This window comes from Poecilia mexicana, unplaced genomic scaffold (genome assembly GCF_051168715.1).
Source record: "Poecilia mexicana isolate PSO_F unplaced genomic scaffold, ASM5116871v1 scaffold_8, whole genome shotgun sequence".
In the NCBI taxonomy this organism is placed as follows: domain Eukaryota; kingdom Metazoa; phylum Chordata; class Actinopteri; order Cyprinodontiformes; family Poeciliidae; genus Poecilia; species Poecilia mexicana.
In genome coordinates this window covers 3,673,752-3,692,088 of record NW_028263377.1, presented here as the reverse complement: position 1 = coordinate 3,692,088, position 18,337 = coordinate 3,673,752, and the positions used below count along the sequence as shown (strand labels likewise).

The 18,337-nt window shown below is 38.8% G+C and overlaps 1 protein-coding gene across 2 annotated transcripts in view; it reads left to right on the top strand.

The window, feature by feature from the left end:
* LOC106917927 (carbonic anhydrase-related protein 10-like) overlaps positions 1-17,371 on the top strand; it is a 91,565-nt gene extending 74,194 nt beyond the window's left edge. The window contains exons 4-9 of one of the 2 annotated variants that reach the window (XM_088008033.1): positions 3,371-3,556; positions 9,020-9,115; positions 9,543-9,615; positions 11,829-11,983; positions 13,357-13,531; positions 16,597-17,371. In XM_088008033.1, the coding sequence (XP_087864159.1) occupies positions 3,371-3,556; positions 9,020-9,115; positions 9,543-9,615; positions 11,829-11,983; positions 13,357-13,531; positions 16,597-16,619 (708 nt within the window). In that variant the 3' untranslated portion in view covers positions 16,620-17,371. Of the gene's footprint in view, positions 1-3,370; positions 3,557-9,019; positions 9,116-9,542; positions 9,616-11,828; positions 11,984-13,356; positions 13,681-16,596 lie in introns of those variants that run through there. The other variant, XM_088008032.1, reaches the window with a different exon arrangement.
* Positions 17,372-18,337: the final 966 nt, after the last annotated feature.

The window sequence follows — 18,337 nt, the reverse complement described above, 5'->3', positions numbered from 1 at the left end:
TAGGGGGAGTTTTGGAGTTGACAGGGTTTCTATATTCTATTTTTTATTCATAGTTGTATAATAAACATGTCGCTACAAACACTTTGTTCTCTGACATCATACCATTTGATGTGCCAGGATCACAAGCCGCGAGTTCTTTCAGACGCTGCAGAATAAAAGCGACGCTGGAGCCAGCACTGAACTCTGTCATCGTTCTGATGCAGCCAGTTCTTCCAAATGCACTGAGAGTTTTAAATATGAGGAACAGCATGCTGTGCCATCCTCAGTATGTTAACATCTGCATCAGATTCTGCTGATTTGGTTCTCAGATAAATGAGACAAACTTGGGGTGAATTTGAATAGAACTGGACTGAGTTCAAGTGGAATGGCAGGTAGAGCTGCAGCCTTAATGCACTGGGCTTTTCTGGAGTATTCTTGTTTCTTCTGTATGTCTTTGTTTTTCTTGTGATGGACTGGTGTTTTGTCCAGGGTATGGAGCACCTTTCATGAAACTTCACATGAAACTCTGGAAGTAGTTGTAGAAAATGAACAGATGAACTGAACTGAATTATCTGGGAACATTTTAGAACTAAAACATGAACCAACTGCAGTCGTCCCCGGCAGTCTGAAACAAAATCCATTGAGAAGCTTCAGCTCGGTCAAAGTTCTGCAGCTAAGAGGAAACGTCACATCAGACCCATATCTTGCTTCCTTGACCTTTTAGAATAGACTTTAAGCTTCCTATTGCTGGTGGTGGTCAAACGTTTTGTCACATAGGCCCAAATCATCAATAATTATTTAAAGCAGATTTGGGTGAACTAAAATCTGCTTTTAAGGAAAGTCACCAGACAGTTGGGCTGTTTAATATAAAATTTAAGAGAAAGTAAAAAAATCGCTATTGCAACTGTAAGAACATTTTAATCTTTTGATAATTATATTAACTTAATGAGAAATAAAAACTATCTGTCTGCATCAATTTGTGCTGGTGCACAAAAATAACCCGGAGGTCACTTGTGGCCCCGGGGCCAAACTTCTCACATTCCTGGATTACAAACTTCCTCTGTAATTCTGGGGTGTAAAAAAGTGCTTGCCCTCCTGATTTCCTATTTTGTCCACGATTGTCACACTTCAGTGTTTCAGAACATCAAACCAATTTAAATCTTAGTCAAACATAACACAAGTAAACACAAAATGTAGTTTAAAATGATAAAACTCCAAACCTACATGACAGCCTGTGTGGAAAAAGTATAACTGATTTAAAATATTTGAAGAAGAAAAGAAAATCTTTTATTATAGGGGGGGGATGATGTGTTTATTTGCTCTATAAATTCTGTTTGCTTCATTATTCATCATCCCTCAGAGTCAGTTTGAGGAATGCTACATGCTAACATATTCCAATCTGCCGCAGACAAATAAAATGAGGCAAAATAAACTTCAGCTTCAACAACAAATAAAGTCTCACAACTCATTTTTTCCATTTAACTGAAAATGTTGTCAAAATTCTCTCATTTATAAATGAAACACTTGAAAATTCACTGAAATCAGACAGAAAGTTACATTTAGGACGCTAAACCAGAAATTCAATCTTCCTTTGCTGTTGATGCTGTCTGGCCCTGTTGATGGGTGTAGAGCTCTGATAATCACAGACATTTTTAGAATCTAAATCCTTGGCCTCATTCATTATAACAGCAAGCTTTTCTTTCCGGATTATGCTGTGCATAGATTCCAGGCTGGTGAGTAATTGTTTAATTTCATATTTCCCCAGCAGTGGCATGTTACAATTAAACTGAAGCAGTGCGCTCGCTCCTCTTTTATTTTCGACAAACAGCAGTAGAGAATGCGTAAGTGCTGCGGCGTCATGTAGTATGTGAGATGAACAAGGCTGGCAGCCAGACGGAGGATGCTAATGGTTCATGTGTCGCCACGGGTGTTGTGAGTGACGACACGCTGCTCTGCATGTGTTCAGAATGATTCATTTTTCATGCATTGTAAATTTAGATTTATTTGTCTGTTAGTCATTTATGGAAGACGTACTGACAAATATCCTCTCTTTACTCCAAAGTCATTAAAAATCCAGCAGCTACGATGTCATCTCATGTCCCCATAGCGGCCACATCTGCTTTTTCCAGTAATTTGCGGACAGTGATCATAAGGGAATCAAAGTGGAGTTTGTATGACTGCAGCTCCTTTATATTTCATGATTCTATCAGGAATTATGAATGGGCTGTTACCCAAAGTACTCAAAGGATTATGTTTGAGTGATTAACTGAGGCCTTAGAACTGTGTCAAAACTAGATTAAATGAAAGAATTAAACATTTCTCCATTTACAGCTTCGTCCCAATCTTCCGTTGATGATTTTCCAGTTAGCACAGCAGAGCATTCAGTCTCAGCTGCAGTCAGATCAGAATGTGTACACCACAAACAAGCATCCCCTTTCACACTGTTAGCTTAGCTGAACAAAACATTTCTCTGAGAGAGACGGGGTTTTTTTATGGGGGCATATTAGAGTCAGTGTATATATAAAACAAAAATGAAAAGTACATTTCTCAAAAAACTCAGAAATTTTTTTGATTAATCTCAGAAATTTGAGGGAAAAAAACTTGGAAATTTCTTTCAAAAGTCATGGCAACCTTCCATCTCCTTCAGACTAGCCAGCAGCAAATGGCAAAAACCTGGTGGACCTGCACATCTGCTGAGCTCATTATAGGAGCTACTTCTCAGTGCAATGCTGGTAAAAACGTTGTTAAAGGGTTAATAGAGGAGCCATGTTGTGATGACTTCCTGAAGATGTAGTGTCAGAGAGCAGGAGACAGAGGCCCAATTTCAAGGCATTAAATTACAAAGTCAAATTTCTTTAAGTCATATTTGATATGTACACTGTGGAAACACAACTTCTGAGTAGAGCAGAGCTTAGCCGAGTGGAGCAGAGCAGACAAAGTCCTAATACAGAAATACAAACTTGTGTGTGTGAATGATTAACCTGTGTGTGTGTGTGTGTGTGTGTGCGTGTGTGTGTGTGTGTGTGTGGGTATGGTGTGTGTGTGTGTGTGTGTGTGTGTGTGTGTGCGTGTGCGCGAGTGTGTGCGTCCGTGCGTGCATGCGTGCATGCGTGTGTGTGTGTGTGCGTGTGTGTGTGTGTGTGTGTGTGTGTGTGTGTGTGTTTCCCAGTAATGTACCACTGACTTTTCCAGGGTGCACTGTTAAAGATGGATGGTAATGGGAACAAAACCCATACTGCACAGATAACATAATGTTTACACCTTTTGTATCATGATGAGTATTTAAGGTCACCTTTCATAAAGAAAAGGAATTTGAAACATGGAGAATTTTCAAGGTGACTATGATGTAATATAATCCAATCCCAGAGTTTTGTTTTTTGTTTTTTCCTAGATGTATGGCACCATGTACAACACAGGAAAGCATGTGTCATTGCGGCCAGACAAAACACATCTGGTGAACATCTCTGGGGGCCCCCTGGGTTACAGCTACCGACTGGAGGAGGTCCGCCTACACTTTGGAAGTGAAGACGCTCTTGGTTCTGAGCATCTCCTAAACGGACAAGGATTTCCTGGAGAGGTGAGATGTAAAACCTGAGCTCTGCTTTTGTATCACAATGACCATTTCTATCAACAAATTACAGTAAAAGCATAAATGTGAACCTTTTGTCGTTGGTCTCCCACTGCTACAACTTACAGTACTTGTCACCAAAACTTTAGGCATAATTTACATCAAAGTATCCCTCACTTTCCCTGCTATATAGACAACATGACTAATCTGACGGTCTTATCCAAACACTATGAAATGAAGATTTGTTAGTCTGAGGCTCTGACACTGAACACACCTGGGTGTTGCAGGTAATCCATGCTGTTTTGCTGTTTGTATGAATTGTTTTGAGAATTGGACTTATTGTTCGCAAATGTCAGAAATGATTTGAAAAATGCACCAAAGTGACTGAGAAAAACTGTAGTATTGCACAGCTGTTAGTGGTATTAAGGCAAAATAGAAGCAACTGAATAACAAGAACTCATATTACAGCAGTAGGCTATAAGAAGAACAGAGTGGTGAGCCTATTTTTACTTAGCCTACCACTACAAATGCTGAGGCACGTAGTGTACAGAAGTCCAGACGTTCTGCAGTCAGTCGCTGCAGACTCCAAACTTCATACAACCTTCAGATTAATTCAAGAGCTGTGAGCAGAGACGGTTTTCTTGACTGAGCACCAAGTGCAATGTAATGCTGGGGTGTGAAGTACACCACTGGACTCTACAGCTGCAGAGACATGTTCAGTGGAATGATGACTGATGTTTGTCAACCCAGTGGATAAAACAGAGCTGCTCTCAGCTGCAGAGTTGAGTGGAAAGAATTCTTACGGTGTTTCTTGCTCACGTTGGCGCATTTCTCGAATCATTTACAACATTTACGAAACAGTAAGTGCATTTCTCAAAACTATTTGTACAAACAGCATAACAGCATGGATTACCTGGAAATCCCAGTTTCTTTCTCAGAATCCTGAGGCCATTCCACAAAATGAAATATCTGTATCAGTCAACATGTTCATGCCTCAGAATGTCAAGGCCCTGCTTCATTGTGTTTGGATGAGAGGGATGCTCTGTTGTAAACTAAAGTTTTGATGACAAGTATTGTAAGTTGTAGTTGTGGGAGATAAATGGCAAGAGGCTGGACAAGATTCACATTTATGTTTTTACTGTAAATTGATGACAGAAGAGGTGATTGTGATACAGAAAGAAAAAGACAGACAGCACTGCAGAGGACAAAGGAAAAAAGTAGAAATGGAAACACAGGACAAACTCCTTAAGGAAGACTGTACATGCAGTGCTGTAGAAATCACAATACAGTTTTTCTGTTCTGCCTCCTAAATCCTCCACCTCCCTCCTCTTCCTCCTCTTCTTCTCTCTGGCTGTTGACTTGTCCGAATCTTTGTCCTTCCATTGTCAGAAATGTAACATCATGTTGTGCTCTGGCTTTATACACCTTATGCTAACCAACTGATGGTTCATGAGATTCAGAAAACTGGCTGATTGTTGGTTGATCTAACACTTCACACATTTCAGAACATTGAAGAAACTCAGGATTCACCTGGAAGCAAGTTATCAGTTCAGGACAGATTTAGAAAAAACACCTAATGGATTTATGTAGAAATATAATTAACATAATAGTCTAGACCTTGTTCAAACATTTTGCATGTAAACATTTATGCAATGAAAATATGCTGAAATATTGTCAAGGTCTAGACTATTCAGCAGAGACCTGTACACAGCAAATTCAGAAGTGTCAGATTTCCAGTGCAAGTGTTGTATGTTAAAACTACAGTGTTAATTCAACAGCATGAGTGATAGTGAGTGTTAGTGCCTACAGCAGGGACTGCAGTTGGCCCCCGGCCTAGACCTACAGGGGATACACATGGGAGTTAGAAGATGACTTCAGGGATACAAGTTTTCTTTATAACATCTAATGAGAACTGTAAAAGAGAGCCCTTTCCTATTGAAAACTGTGTAAGATACCCCAATAGGTTATATAGTAGGGTGCCTGATTGTTGACTCATGGTTGCTAAAAACCTTACCAGACTGACTGATTTTAGTGACATAGTGGGTGTAAAATATTGAATAAAATGTGCCACATGACTGGCTTTATTTTCTCTCTTATATTTAACTTTATGACACACAAAACTACAAATGAATCTTCCTTTACTCTAGGTGCATTCTGGTAAAGCTTGTCACCAACCATCAGTCACTTGGCAACAAAATGACAAACTAGCTAGAGCATTTCTACGGATTACGTTAACATGTTTTGAATTTGTGTTGTTTCATCATTAGTGACCAGTAGCCTGATGTTTCTGTTCTTCTCTTGGTTTGTTGTACTTCATGTCAGACGGACTTCAAAATGACATAGTCGCTCTCTGTGGTGATGAAACTTGTTAGCTTTACTAATGAAAAGTTAAATTATCATGAGCTTCATTATTTGGGCCCGGTCATTAGCCCCGCCCCCCGCTACTGCGTCACATGTTTGCCTGAGGAGCGGAGGCAGCAGTATGGCGTCTTGTGTGGAGCTTATATAACAAGGTAAGTTCCATGTTAAAATGATCATGTTTTTGACTATTTTGTATGGAGGCATTATTTTTCCGTTTACACAAGACTATCGATTCATATACATAGTTCGCTAAACGTACGTTTATTTGCTTGGATATCACGGTATATACGACTGTTTATTATCTTAACCAAACATTAAAACTGTCAGGAGAATCTGGAGGCCATTTGAGTTAACATTATTTAGCTGCGGAGGTCGTTTTCTTTAAATTTCTGGCTGTAGACTGCAAAATGGGGGAGTGACTGTGCTGGACCATTGGCTTGATCTATGCCACAGGTGTCAAACTCCAGTCCTGGAGGGTCACTGCTCTGCAACATTTAGATGTGCCGCTGCTGCACCACACCTGAATAGAATAATTAGCAGGACTCTGGAGAACATATCTACACAGTGAGGAGGCAATTGAGCCATTTGACTCTGGTGTATTGTACCTGTGGCACATCTAAAATCTGCCAAAATGTTTTTTCTTTGTCAGTGTGTCATGTTGGTGACTGAAGCCTGTTATGATGACTTCAACTCATTTCTTCAGACAGGTTGGCACGACTTTTAATACTGTCCAAAAATGTTTCTATAAGCTGACTAATTTCTTTAGTAATTATTTCTGACTTTTTTATGCTTTATCTTGTAAACCAGGTGGGTAGAGTAATTTGAATAAATATGACGGTGACACACACAGGTGAGTCTGATTTGTTTTGCTCACACTTCTTTTTAAAATATTTATTTATTATCCTAATATTTCTGCTATATGTCTTGTTTTTCCTTCCAGGCTGGAAGTCTTCATGATGGCGAAAACAAGAGCAGCACCAAAGACACTTCACCATCAGTGATCACAAGACCATCCATGGCCGCTTCCAATGAACTTTCAAAGCACACTTCACCTTCAGTCCAAAGTACCATGAATGATTGACCTTTGTTGTATATTGCTGTCAGTGCTGTTTGATGTTTTGAAATAAAAGTAGATTACATGCTGCAACTGGTGCTGGTGTTTTTGTAGCCTCTAATGTGGCATCTAATGTCTTTTAAAATGAATTTGGGGATTATTGATGGCCAATAGTTTCTGGGGAAAAAAGGTTTTAATTGCTCTAGTGGCTTTTATTTGGTAGTAAATTGTCAAAAAAAAAGTGAATAATAAGAGAAGGGGAAGACCGGGAAGCAAACCCACGACAGCCGCATTGAAAACTAGAGCCTCCATATGTGGGTTGTGCTTAACCCCTGCACCACCACAGCACACCCTGCCAGTAGTATTTCAAAACTCAGATTTATATGTTAATTTAAACTTTACACCGTTCTGTGTTGGATTAACACGTTCATAGTGTTAACTTTTGACAATGTACACTAGTGTTGGGTAGATTAACACTAAAGTGTGTTTAATTTCATCTACTGTGAGTGATGATTCAACTCTATCACAAATAACACTTTCAAAAGTCTAACTTCTACACCATTCAGAGTGGACCAATATAGACACTTTCAAAGTGTTGAATTTAACTCTGTAGGAGTTGATGGAACACTTCCAAATTTGCTGTGTATGATACATTTTAATCAATATGACAAAAACAATTGAAAATGTAGGAAAAAGCAGAGAATTGCGCGTAGTGACCTGTATGATGTACAGAAGCATTTGCGCTTGCTCAGAGGAACAGGAAACTGCTTCTTTGATGTGAACAAGAGACACATTGATTTGAAGACTGAACAAGTCGCTTTGAAAGTTTCAGTTCTGTTCTGAGAAACGAACCAAAGTGACTGAGGAAATCTGATGCTTCAGCCCAAGTTTTGGACAACACACTCGTACCCTTTACAGAACACCTTCCTTCACAGAATAGTTGACATTGTTATAGCTGCAGAGGGAGGCATCATACTAAACCAAATGGATTAGCTGTGAGATTCCTTTAAGTTAATACGTACATAACAGGAGACCAGCAGATACATTTGACAATATATTAGAGGTAGAAATATTCATTTAAAAATCCATCCTATTCAGGTAGTCCTTATTTTGTTGCACATACGTACCATTGCCAGTGCAAAAAAGCCAGGCCGCAGTAATCTAATAAAAACATATCAACTCAGGCCATTATGGGCCCAGAGGAAGAGGAAAGGCCAACGGCATCACCCCGGTCTGCTATGTGGAATCATTTTAGGTTTTGTAAATGTTCACGTTTTGTTGAACATGTTCAATATGCTGCTCTCTGACTTTGCTCTTTCTATTGTGCCAATAAAGCTCTGCTTTAAATATGTGGAAAGCTGCAGTGAGCACAACTTCTGTACAAAAATGAAAGAGCCCTGGGTTTATTCCTGCCATCAACCGACTAGCAAGGAATGCAAAACAGGCAGCAACATATAAAACAACATCAGTATTGTTGTTAACTTGATAAATATAATAAACTAGCATGGAGGAACTAATCATTTATCCAACATTATCTGAATGCAGCAGCAACGCCACACAACTTACACAGCTTGTTAGGAAGAAACAAACTGTTGCCTTTTGACTCTGGCTAATTGCTGAACATGACGCAGATCATGCTCAACAACAGGCTTCCAGTTGATGATCAGATCCAAAGGTGTAAGCGGCGTTAGCATGGGTACGCTTATAGTGCATCTAAATATGCCTTGGAAAGTCACATTATCACATCTTAACCAATTAAATGAGTGTAGGGACATGCACTGGACATGTCCCACATGTCCAGCCTGCATCATCCCCAGTGGATGGAGCAACCAGTTTGAAAAGAGAATTTACCTGCTAGGCTGACCCATACAATAACTGTCCACAATCACACTTATTTGAAAAGCTGTAAATCGATTATTTAATAGTCACGTGAGACATTTCCAATTTGCTTAACAAAGTAGAAAAGAAGAGATGCTGAAAACATTCAGTCTTAGTTTTGCTTCCAGTGCTTGTGTTTAAATCATATGGCTCCTCTTCTCTTTGTTTGTCTCTTTCAGGTCCAACTGATCCACTATAATCAAGATCTGTATGCTAACTACAGTGAGGCAGCTAAGAGTCCTCACGGCATTGCTGTGGTCTCCATCTTCATTAAGGTTTGATTGTCCTCTGAAAGCTAGCATAGTGCAGTCTGACTAGATTCCGGCAATAAAAAGGCCTGATCATGATCAGAAAATAATAAGAATCAAGCATGACAGTGAATCATTGAGTAACATGTAGTGCATTATAGTTAAAATACTGTGGGAGCAAAAATATAACCACCAGAGACTAGCATGGCTGTAAATAATGACATTCTAAGTGTAGAAGATTAAGTTACTATGAAGGTTGATCACTTATCAAGCAAAGAGATCTGCAGAATAGCAGTCTCTACTCAGTTTTTTGACTAACATGTTAAAAACAAAGTGTAATTTGTGAATAATGGATTGTAACAATCCAAATTGCAGCAAAAAGAAAAAAAAAACGTTTGTTTGTGTTGCAGCTCGGTTTCTTGTTAATATTTGATGTTTGTTTCTTCCATTTCAGCTCTCAGAAAACTCCAACGCCTTCCTCAACCGTATGCTCAACAGAGACACCATAACCAGAATCAACTACAAACGTAAGACAAACTGAACAGATAAACTGAACAGACAAATTGAACAGAGCTTTCTGGTTGCTTGTCTGAACCAAATCTAAACACACTCTATTTTTGTCTGGATTGATCTTTTCTTCATGAGCAAAACACCATTTACTTTAGGGAAGATGGTGCTTTGTCATTTTCTTTTTACTTTTTGTCCACACTTAAAAGTTTCAGATCCGTTAACACGTTAATATCAAAGACAACCAGATGAAATGCAAGACTCCATTTTAAAATCATGCTTTTATTAATTAAAGGGGAAGTACTAGGTAAAATCAACTTTTCTTTAGCTTTAATGTTATTCCCTCATCAAAAACATACCTGGAGTGTTGTGGTCTGCTTTATATTAATTTTAGAATTTATTCTATGTATGATATTTTATCCTGCTGTGTTTTTGTACTGTCTTTTAAACTGTTTAATGTTGTTAATGGCTCCTCTGGCGTTGCAGATTAACTAAGGCTATGACTGCCATCGTGTTCTGTAGTTGCTCATATTTGCTTATATTAAGCTCTTCTCCATTCAAAGAAAGAAGACAAAAGTTTTGTGCTAGTTTGAGATGGAGGCAGATGATCCACTGAACGGTTCTCAAGAAGAGAACTGCTACTCAGTAACTGTGGAGACTAATAAAAATTTCAGATTCCTGTTGAATTACATTGAATGTGGCAGAATTTCAAATGTGATGTTTAATCATATAAACAGAGTGATGGATGTTAATTCCAGCCTGAGGTGGGACCGTGTCATAAAAATACCCAGAACACAAAGATGACTCACTGAATGAAGCGGCAGCAGAACACACCAGATTTGTGTGAGATCAAAGATTTTGTTCTTGACAAGTAAAGAATTTATTTTAGCTTTATAATCAGTACCCACTAAATTGGCCTCGTCATGCACGTATTTATGTTTTACTATTTTTATAAGCGAGAGATGCATTTTGCTTATAATTGTAAAACTCTTTTATTACCGAATAAAAGTTGTACTTTGAGGAACAAATATCGGAGTTTTTTTTTTTTTTTATCACCATGAATTAATGAAAATGGCAATAATCCCTCTGTCTCAAAGCTTTCATTTGGAATAAAATATCTTACATTTGTTTGAAGGATCTATTTATTCATAGCAGAAAAACCGTGCCATCAAGTATTCCTAGGTTTGTCGCATTTTGTGACATTACAACAACAAACAAGTGCATGTTGTCAGGCTTTCATTTATTAGCCCAAAAAAGAAGTAGCGCAAATAGAAATTTGAAAATGGTGGTGTAATTTGATTTCAACTAATGCATATAAATAACATTTATTGCACCCAACTGCCCCAAAATGTAATTTATTAGTGAATAGACTCTGTGTCTTTTAACCTCAGCATAAAAGTAGATGTTCTGTGAATTCCTCAGAGGTTTGTTGCTGAACATTAGAAAACATCCAGCATCATGGAAATGCTGCTTGTCTTGGCAGACGGGTCGGGGAGGAAGCAGTGGAGATTTTAAAGCAGGGTTAGGTTCTCAAACATCTGCCACAACTCTGATCAGTCCTTCATCTGGACACCTGCTGGCCTACCAGACATAGACGTCCATCGGCGCTTTAATCAGAGAAGTAGAAGAGATGGACAGTAGCTCTGGAGGAGCTGCAGTGGTCCAAAGCTCAGAACCACCATTACTTATTTACGCCAATATCTGACCTAAACAAAGCCATTGTTGTAAAATTGACTTTTTGCATCACTTTATTATGTTATTCCCTCTTTTAAAAAAACCATACCTGGAGTGTTGCTTTGATTCTTTCATGCAAGTTTGAGAAATCCTTTAGTCTCCATGGCAACCATTCAGCTGTGCAAAACGCCTGGGTGGACATAGCTCTGCCTTTGAGATGCAGCTCCTCCTCTGAGCTGCAGTTTCTGAGCTCACAGAGCAGCAATAAACAAAGTACTGACTTGAGATCTGAATATAGATGCAAAACATCTTGATCAAAATTGGCATTTTCTCTTCAATTCACATGTATTCACTGTTCTGAATTGGTCTGTCACATACAATACCATTAAAAACACAGGCATGTATTTTTAACAAAGCTTCATATGATTGATAATTAAAGCTGGTAAGAGTCACATCCACAGATGTGTCATTGTTTTCTCTCTGCTATCAGCGCTTCAGGAAGAAGCTTCAACAGAACATCTTCTCACACCAAGCTCTATGCTTTCTCCCCTTTCTTCAGATGATGCATTCCTACTAATGGGCCTGAACATAGCTGACCTTTACCCTGACACCATCCGCTACATCACCTATGAGGGCTCCATCACCATCCCTCCCTGCTACGAGACCTCCACATGGATCCTCATCAACAAGCCAGTTTATGTGACACAGATGCAGGTAGTTAAAAGAGGGATGAATACGTAACACCAGGCTACATGCATTCTAGCAGGAACATCATGTCTAATTATTGGTACTGGCAGGAGCTCCAACATGTCTGAATTATAAGTTAGCTTCTCAAAAAGACAAAAAGAAAACATCTTTACTCCCTCAGAACAGATAGAGTTCTATAACTGCAGAAAAGAACAAACTGGTTCTCAGAACCAGATAAAGTGATGAGTGGAACCTGCTTTTTACCACTTAATTCAAAGAAAAATCTCTGCCTTCATTTATTAGTTCATATAAAAATCACAATCTGCATACAGGTTTCATGACGGCGCTATAAATCTCCTCGCCATTGTGAAGTAGTTGCTCCAGGCCCTGAAAGCCTTTTCATGTTGCTTCAGACAGGGACTGGGTGTTACGGTGTTCCGGTCCAGAACGCACTTATCTGGAGGAAAGCGGCTCACACACACACACACACACACACGCACACGCACACACACACACACACACACTGCAGCCTCTCCACCGGACTCAGCACTGGGTGGAAGATGTCGCCTGAGCAACTAACTCTGTCTTTTGCTGAGGAACTTTGTGCTAGTTATTCGTTTTACCATTTCTTTGCGCTATGACCAGCCTGAGGTCAACATTAAACGAAAGTATAATTAAAACTATTATTCTTACTGTTGTTATCAACATGTTTACATCCTCATCATTACTGTGATTTGTCATGGCTTTTTGCCACTCATTTAAGGTAAAGTAAGGTCATTTTATTTATATAGCATATTTTCAGCAACAAGGTAGTTCAAAGTGCTTTACATGAATTAGAAGAAAATACAAACAAAACAAAAGAAAAGCTAAAAGTACTCCACAATTTATAAAGTAATAGTAGTTTCTCTGGATGAACTAATAGAAAAGAAAAGTAAAAGTGTAAAACTACAGTACATATTGGTAATCCATAATTTATAAACGAGTAGGCTTTTCTCTGGATTCTTGTTCCTATCAAACTAGATGTTTCTAAGCTTGTTCTAGTTTTTTTGTTTGTTTTTTTTAACTAACAGGAGTGTCTTTAGGTCTTGCTCCGATATTAAAAGTTTATTGCTAAATGTTGATCTATGGTAAGGAGTAATTTCTCTAGATAAACTAACAGAAGTTTCTCTTGAAGTTTGCTGTAATTTCTGCTCTGGGTATCAAACTAAATGTTTATGCTATGGGTTGCTAAGCAAGTAGTAATTTTACTACATCATCTATTTTATAATACTTATTAATTATCATTAATAATATCTAATTTGGTGTGGTTCACATTGCGCAGCACATTTTCTACATGTTAGAGTGCTGCTTACCTCTGTAGCCTGGTCAGAAACGGACTGAGCTGTGGGTTTGTCCTGCAGATGCACTCCCTGCGCCTCCTCAGCCAGAACGAACCGTACAAAATCTTCCTGAGCATGAGTGACAACACCCGGCCAGCCCAGCCTCTGCTGCAGCGCTGCATCCGAACCAACATCAACTTCAACAAGCAGGGCCGCGACTGCCCCAACAACCGTGCCCTGCGCCCACAGTACAGAGGTGAGCCGACCACTGCTGTCAAGAGAAGGGCTCAGTTCCGCTGGAAGTGATTGCCGTGTTATATATAACATCACGTTCTTTTCTCGCTTCTCATTCTTCAGAGCTGATCAGGGGAGCCGTTACATGCCAAAAGTGGAGATATTTTTAAGTTGTTCCTATCTGGACTGTCAAATCCATTGAGTGCACAGTTAAAAATAATCAGGAAACTTTTGGTCAAAGTCAGCAAATCACTGTTCAAACTTTGGACAGTGGAACGTCCCATAGTTAACAGAGACTACAGACATGAGTGATCAGCAAAAATGACTGAGACACTAAAGGTTCTGGCAGAACTCTGTTACTCTGATGGTATTAATCAGGCTATTACTATTACTATTTACATCTTCATACCAAAGCTCATCTTTATCTCTGCCTAAATAAATGTATATATATTACTATATAAGCTAAAAGCAGTAGAATGAGCTGAACACTGTCACCCTGCCAGTTACTTACACTGAACACACAGGAATGGAGTTGTACTTACTCTGCAAAAACACAATCTTACCGAGTATTTTTGTTCTAATGTCTTAGAACTCTTGAAATATGAGAAAACTATCTTACAAGTAACTTTCCAACAAGACATAAGAGCTTGTTCTAAGTCAGGAATTCCATAATAATGATAAAAAGTATTAGTTCCTCTGACAGATTATTTCACTAACCTGGGAAAATGTCTTGTGTAAGTACAAAAAAAATCTGTCAGTGGAACTAATACTTTGTCATCTATATTAGGGAATTATTTACTTAAAACAGGCTCTTTTATCTTGTTGGAAAGTTAGTTTTTCATTTTTCAAGTGAACAAATATATTTGTATGAGAAACTAAACCAAAAATACTTGGTAAGATTTTGTGTTTTTGCCGTGTAGGAAGGTTTTGGCCATAGTAAACTATTTATTTGCCCTGAGATCTACCTATTTTAGTAAAAAAAAATAAAATAAAAAAAAGAAAGAAAGAAAGAAAGAAAGAAAGAAAGAAAGAAAGAAAGAAAGAAAGAAAGAAAGAACAAAGTTCTACCTGTATGTCCACTTGGTAGTGACTGTTACATCTAGAACATGTTGTTGTTTTGATTCTGTAATACAGATTTAAGCAAAAGCCTACAATAAATGATTTAATAGAGCTAATTAAGCCCTTTCCACACATGATATTATATCTTGTGGTTATTTTGTTATTTACAGAGAGCACTGTAAGCAGAATTTAGCTGCTTATTTTATTCAACTATGTGCTGTACAGACACGGCACCGTTAGCTTGCCAACTGCAGTCTCAAAGCAGCGTTACCTTATTAACAGTCAAGGCTGGTGAGTGACGAATCATAGCTCTATCTGCCAATCCAGTGGATGAGTCTGGTTTTAGCAGTTGCCAGGAGAAGTGCTCTTGTCTGACTGCACTGTGTGGAGGGTTTGGTCTGGTGCGGTGGAGCTGATGGTGTGGGGCCAGTTTGGAGAGGTTGGGCTCGGCCCTTTAACCACAGTGAAAGGAGTTTCATCAAACTGAGGTGTTTCAGATAATTCCATGGTCCTCAGCATGACCGCCTGCCTATTCACAAAGTGAGGTTCAGAAAGGCATGACTTGTGCTGGCTGGCTACAGATTAAGCAAGTACCTTATAAAAACTGGAATTTTTATTTGTTAAAACTTTCTCCAGCTACATTTCCATTGACCATCTAATTGCACAATTTGAAAGAAATTTGTTTAATGGAAACAACTTTTGAAAAAATTCTCACTTTTTGATGAAAGGTTTTGACGCTGGGATGAGGTGGGGGGTTTTGGCCGCACTGAAATTGGTTTATTTCACAAAACTGCAATGGAAACACCTTTTTAGCATCACATGAGTCACATGATCCATCACCAGATGTTTCCACTGGTGCCAAGCACGAAAAAGGCGACAGGAAGTAGTAGGAGGATGATGGCATGGCATGTTTATTAATAACTTATCGCATGAGTGATTTTAATTGCATTTCTTATTTAATGAAAATATAGCAATTACAACATTGTGTTTTCTCAACATTTTCGTAATACTGACATTTGTAGACAGCAACTATGTCTTGATGGCATAATAAGAGACAATCTGTGTAAATCATTATCTCCATTGCCTCTTCCCTGTGGTACTACTGACTTCTGCAGACATTACTCCTGGTCAGTCAACCAATGAGAGCGCTGTCAATCATACCTGTGTACACCATGCTCACACCCTTCCTATTCTTCCCAGCATCTATTACATTGTAAACGCGCCACACAGTTGCAGGACAACAGAGTCATTTCACTAGTAGCTTAGGCTAACCTGAATAACATTCCTTTTGACACAGTGGCTTCACTTATCTGTTGTCTTTAAACCACTTTGTAAATTTCAACCCTATACAACTTTTTCCTTCCGTCGCTTCCATTTTCTGTTTTATTCCGCCAAGAGCGTTCTGTTCTTATGGTAAGCCATTAGTATCAAAAATGAGATGTATATTAACATTGTGTTCTAAACCATAAAAAGCAGAATGCGCCGTCTTTTACTCGTAAACATGTTGTGAATGAGAGTGTGCAGAGGAGTAAATACGTAGCATATGATCGTAAAAAACGTGAAGGGGTGTTTTGTGTATATTTGCCCCTGTTGCTCTGCTTCTGTCTCAGTCACACTAACATTTAACTCATGTTACCTGTAAGAAAATATCAGTAACCTTTAACCTATTTAAAAAGATATAGCATTTGGTTACACATACACAACCTATAGAAAGACGAGTTTTATGTTGTCAACTGTATTTTCTTTTTTGTTTATTATTATTATTATTTTTGACTTTTACTATCACTTACCTTATTATGTTTTGGTAGTTTTACTTTTAAATGATAAGTTAAACATAATGACATGAGATGATGGTGACTGGGTGGCGTTGCCGCGGTCACCACGCCGCAACTTCCGCTGCTGCTTCCAGCTCTTCTTTTCTTTTTTTTTTTGCTTTCGTCTTTGAAGTTTCTCTTTCAGTTCTCTTCCGAACTGCAAGTTCACTCTGCATTCATTTCTCTTTTCTTCTCTGTTGTTTCCATTATGCAGTGAATCAGTGGCTCCTGAAGTAAGCTCTGCAGCGGTGGCACCGACCAGTGCAGCTCCAAAGGGCGGCGGGGCAGGACTCCTTCCTGTCTGCTTCACTGGAAAAACTGTTTGAGCGGAAAAAACTGCAGACGAACTGAATGGAAGACTCAACAACTGGACTTCTTCACAGAAAGCTTTACTGAACTAACATTAGCTAAGCTCACCTAACCCAAGTCCAAACTGTGCAGGCCTCCTACTACACATCCACAATGTAACACAGCTCATTACGGCCAGCACAGCAGTGATGCAGTTCAGGTCAAAACGTAATATAAATCATAAGGCTCCTGATGTCTGCACTCTGTATGTTCTTATTTGTTGTTTTAAAGCTACAAAGAATGTTTTTTTCTGCCTGGTCTGTCAGATGGATGTAATGTAAAGACAGGAATGTGTGGCGCCTTCCCTCCGATCCAGGCTTCAGAAAGTAAATATCAGAACCGCCATCGCTCACTGAAAGAGTTTACAGTTCTACTGAAGGCCCGTACGCCTGGCAATAAAGAAAACGAAGCTGCAGTGTGGAAGGAATGAAAAATATCCTGCTCATTATATGAAGTAAAAAGGAGAAAATCTCATTTTATAGGAGAATGTCAGTTTCACATGCATTTCATTGTGTTAACATTATGTTCTATACCAAAACTGGAAAAAAAATGCTTTAGACTTTGAAATGTAGTGATTGAAAAGTTTCTTGTGTAAAAAATGGTTTTACAAGATTAAAATAATGTTTTAAAGGCTTGATGAATGTTCTGTGTTTAATGAATCTGAATAAGTGGTATCTTTTTTTTCCATGACTTTTTCTCCTTCATGACGAAGTCACATTCAGTGTCTTACAAATCAAGAGGCTTTTCATACGACTTCATAATGAAAATCATCTTATCTCTATAAAGCTGTTGTTGGATTATTCAAGCCTAACCTCAAGTGTACAAAAACATTATTCATTATTCATGGGTTATTCTTTATTAAATAAAGATGAAGCCAGCCAAAATAGGAACCATGTGAGTGGAATAATGAACACACTCTGTGGTTTAGTTGTAGAAGAACGTCTCCCTGGCTGCTTTCTGTCCCAACTCATCACCTCTTCATTGTTTGTAAAGGAGTTTCAGTCTACTCTTCATGAAACATGACTTCATTACTTCTGGAACTTTTACAGGTGAGCTTCAAATGGCTTCACCTTTGAATCTGGACTACTTTGGTTTATGGATAACTTTGCTTTCCATTCAATGTCTGCAGAGTTCCAGGTCCAGTAACATCACAACCAGCTCAGATCATCCTGTATTGTACATGCTTTTCTCCAGACACATTAGAGTCAAACGTCCACTTCGGCCTCACCTGTCCAAAGGGGAGTCCTTCAAAAGTCACCGGCTTCATCTTAGTCCAGATATAGAAGTAGAATTAAGCTGTATTCACACCAGGAAAGTCCTTGTTAGATCCAGTTTGCATTCAAATTGTGCTTTTCTGTAGGCAGACTATAATTTATAAATGAAGCAGCTGACAGCTGTTGCTCCCTTTGGACTGAGATGACCCTGAATGATGACATGGTGCCAGCTCCCATTACTCCAACAGTATCAGCTTATTGTTAGCGACACACAACAGGATGCTGATGGAGTTCCTCTCACCAAACTCTTCATTCCTGAACTTCCTGGAGGAATTTTTTCTCAGCATGGAGATGAAAAGTAAGCAACCACCTGCCACAAACTCAGATGACCTT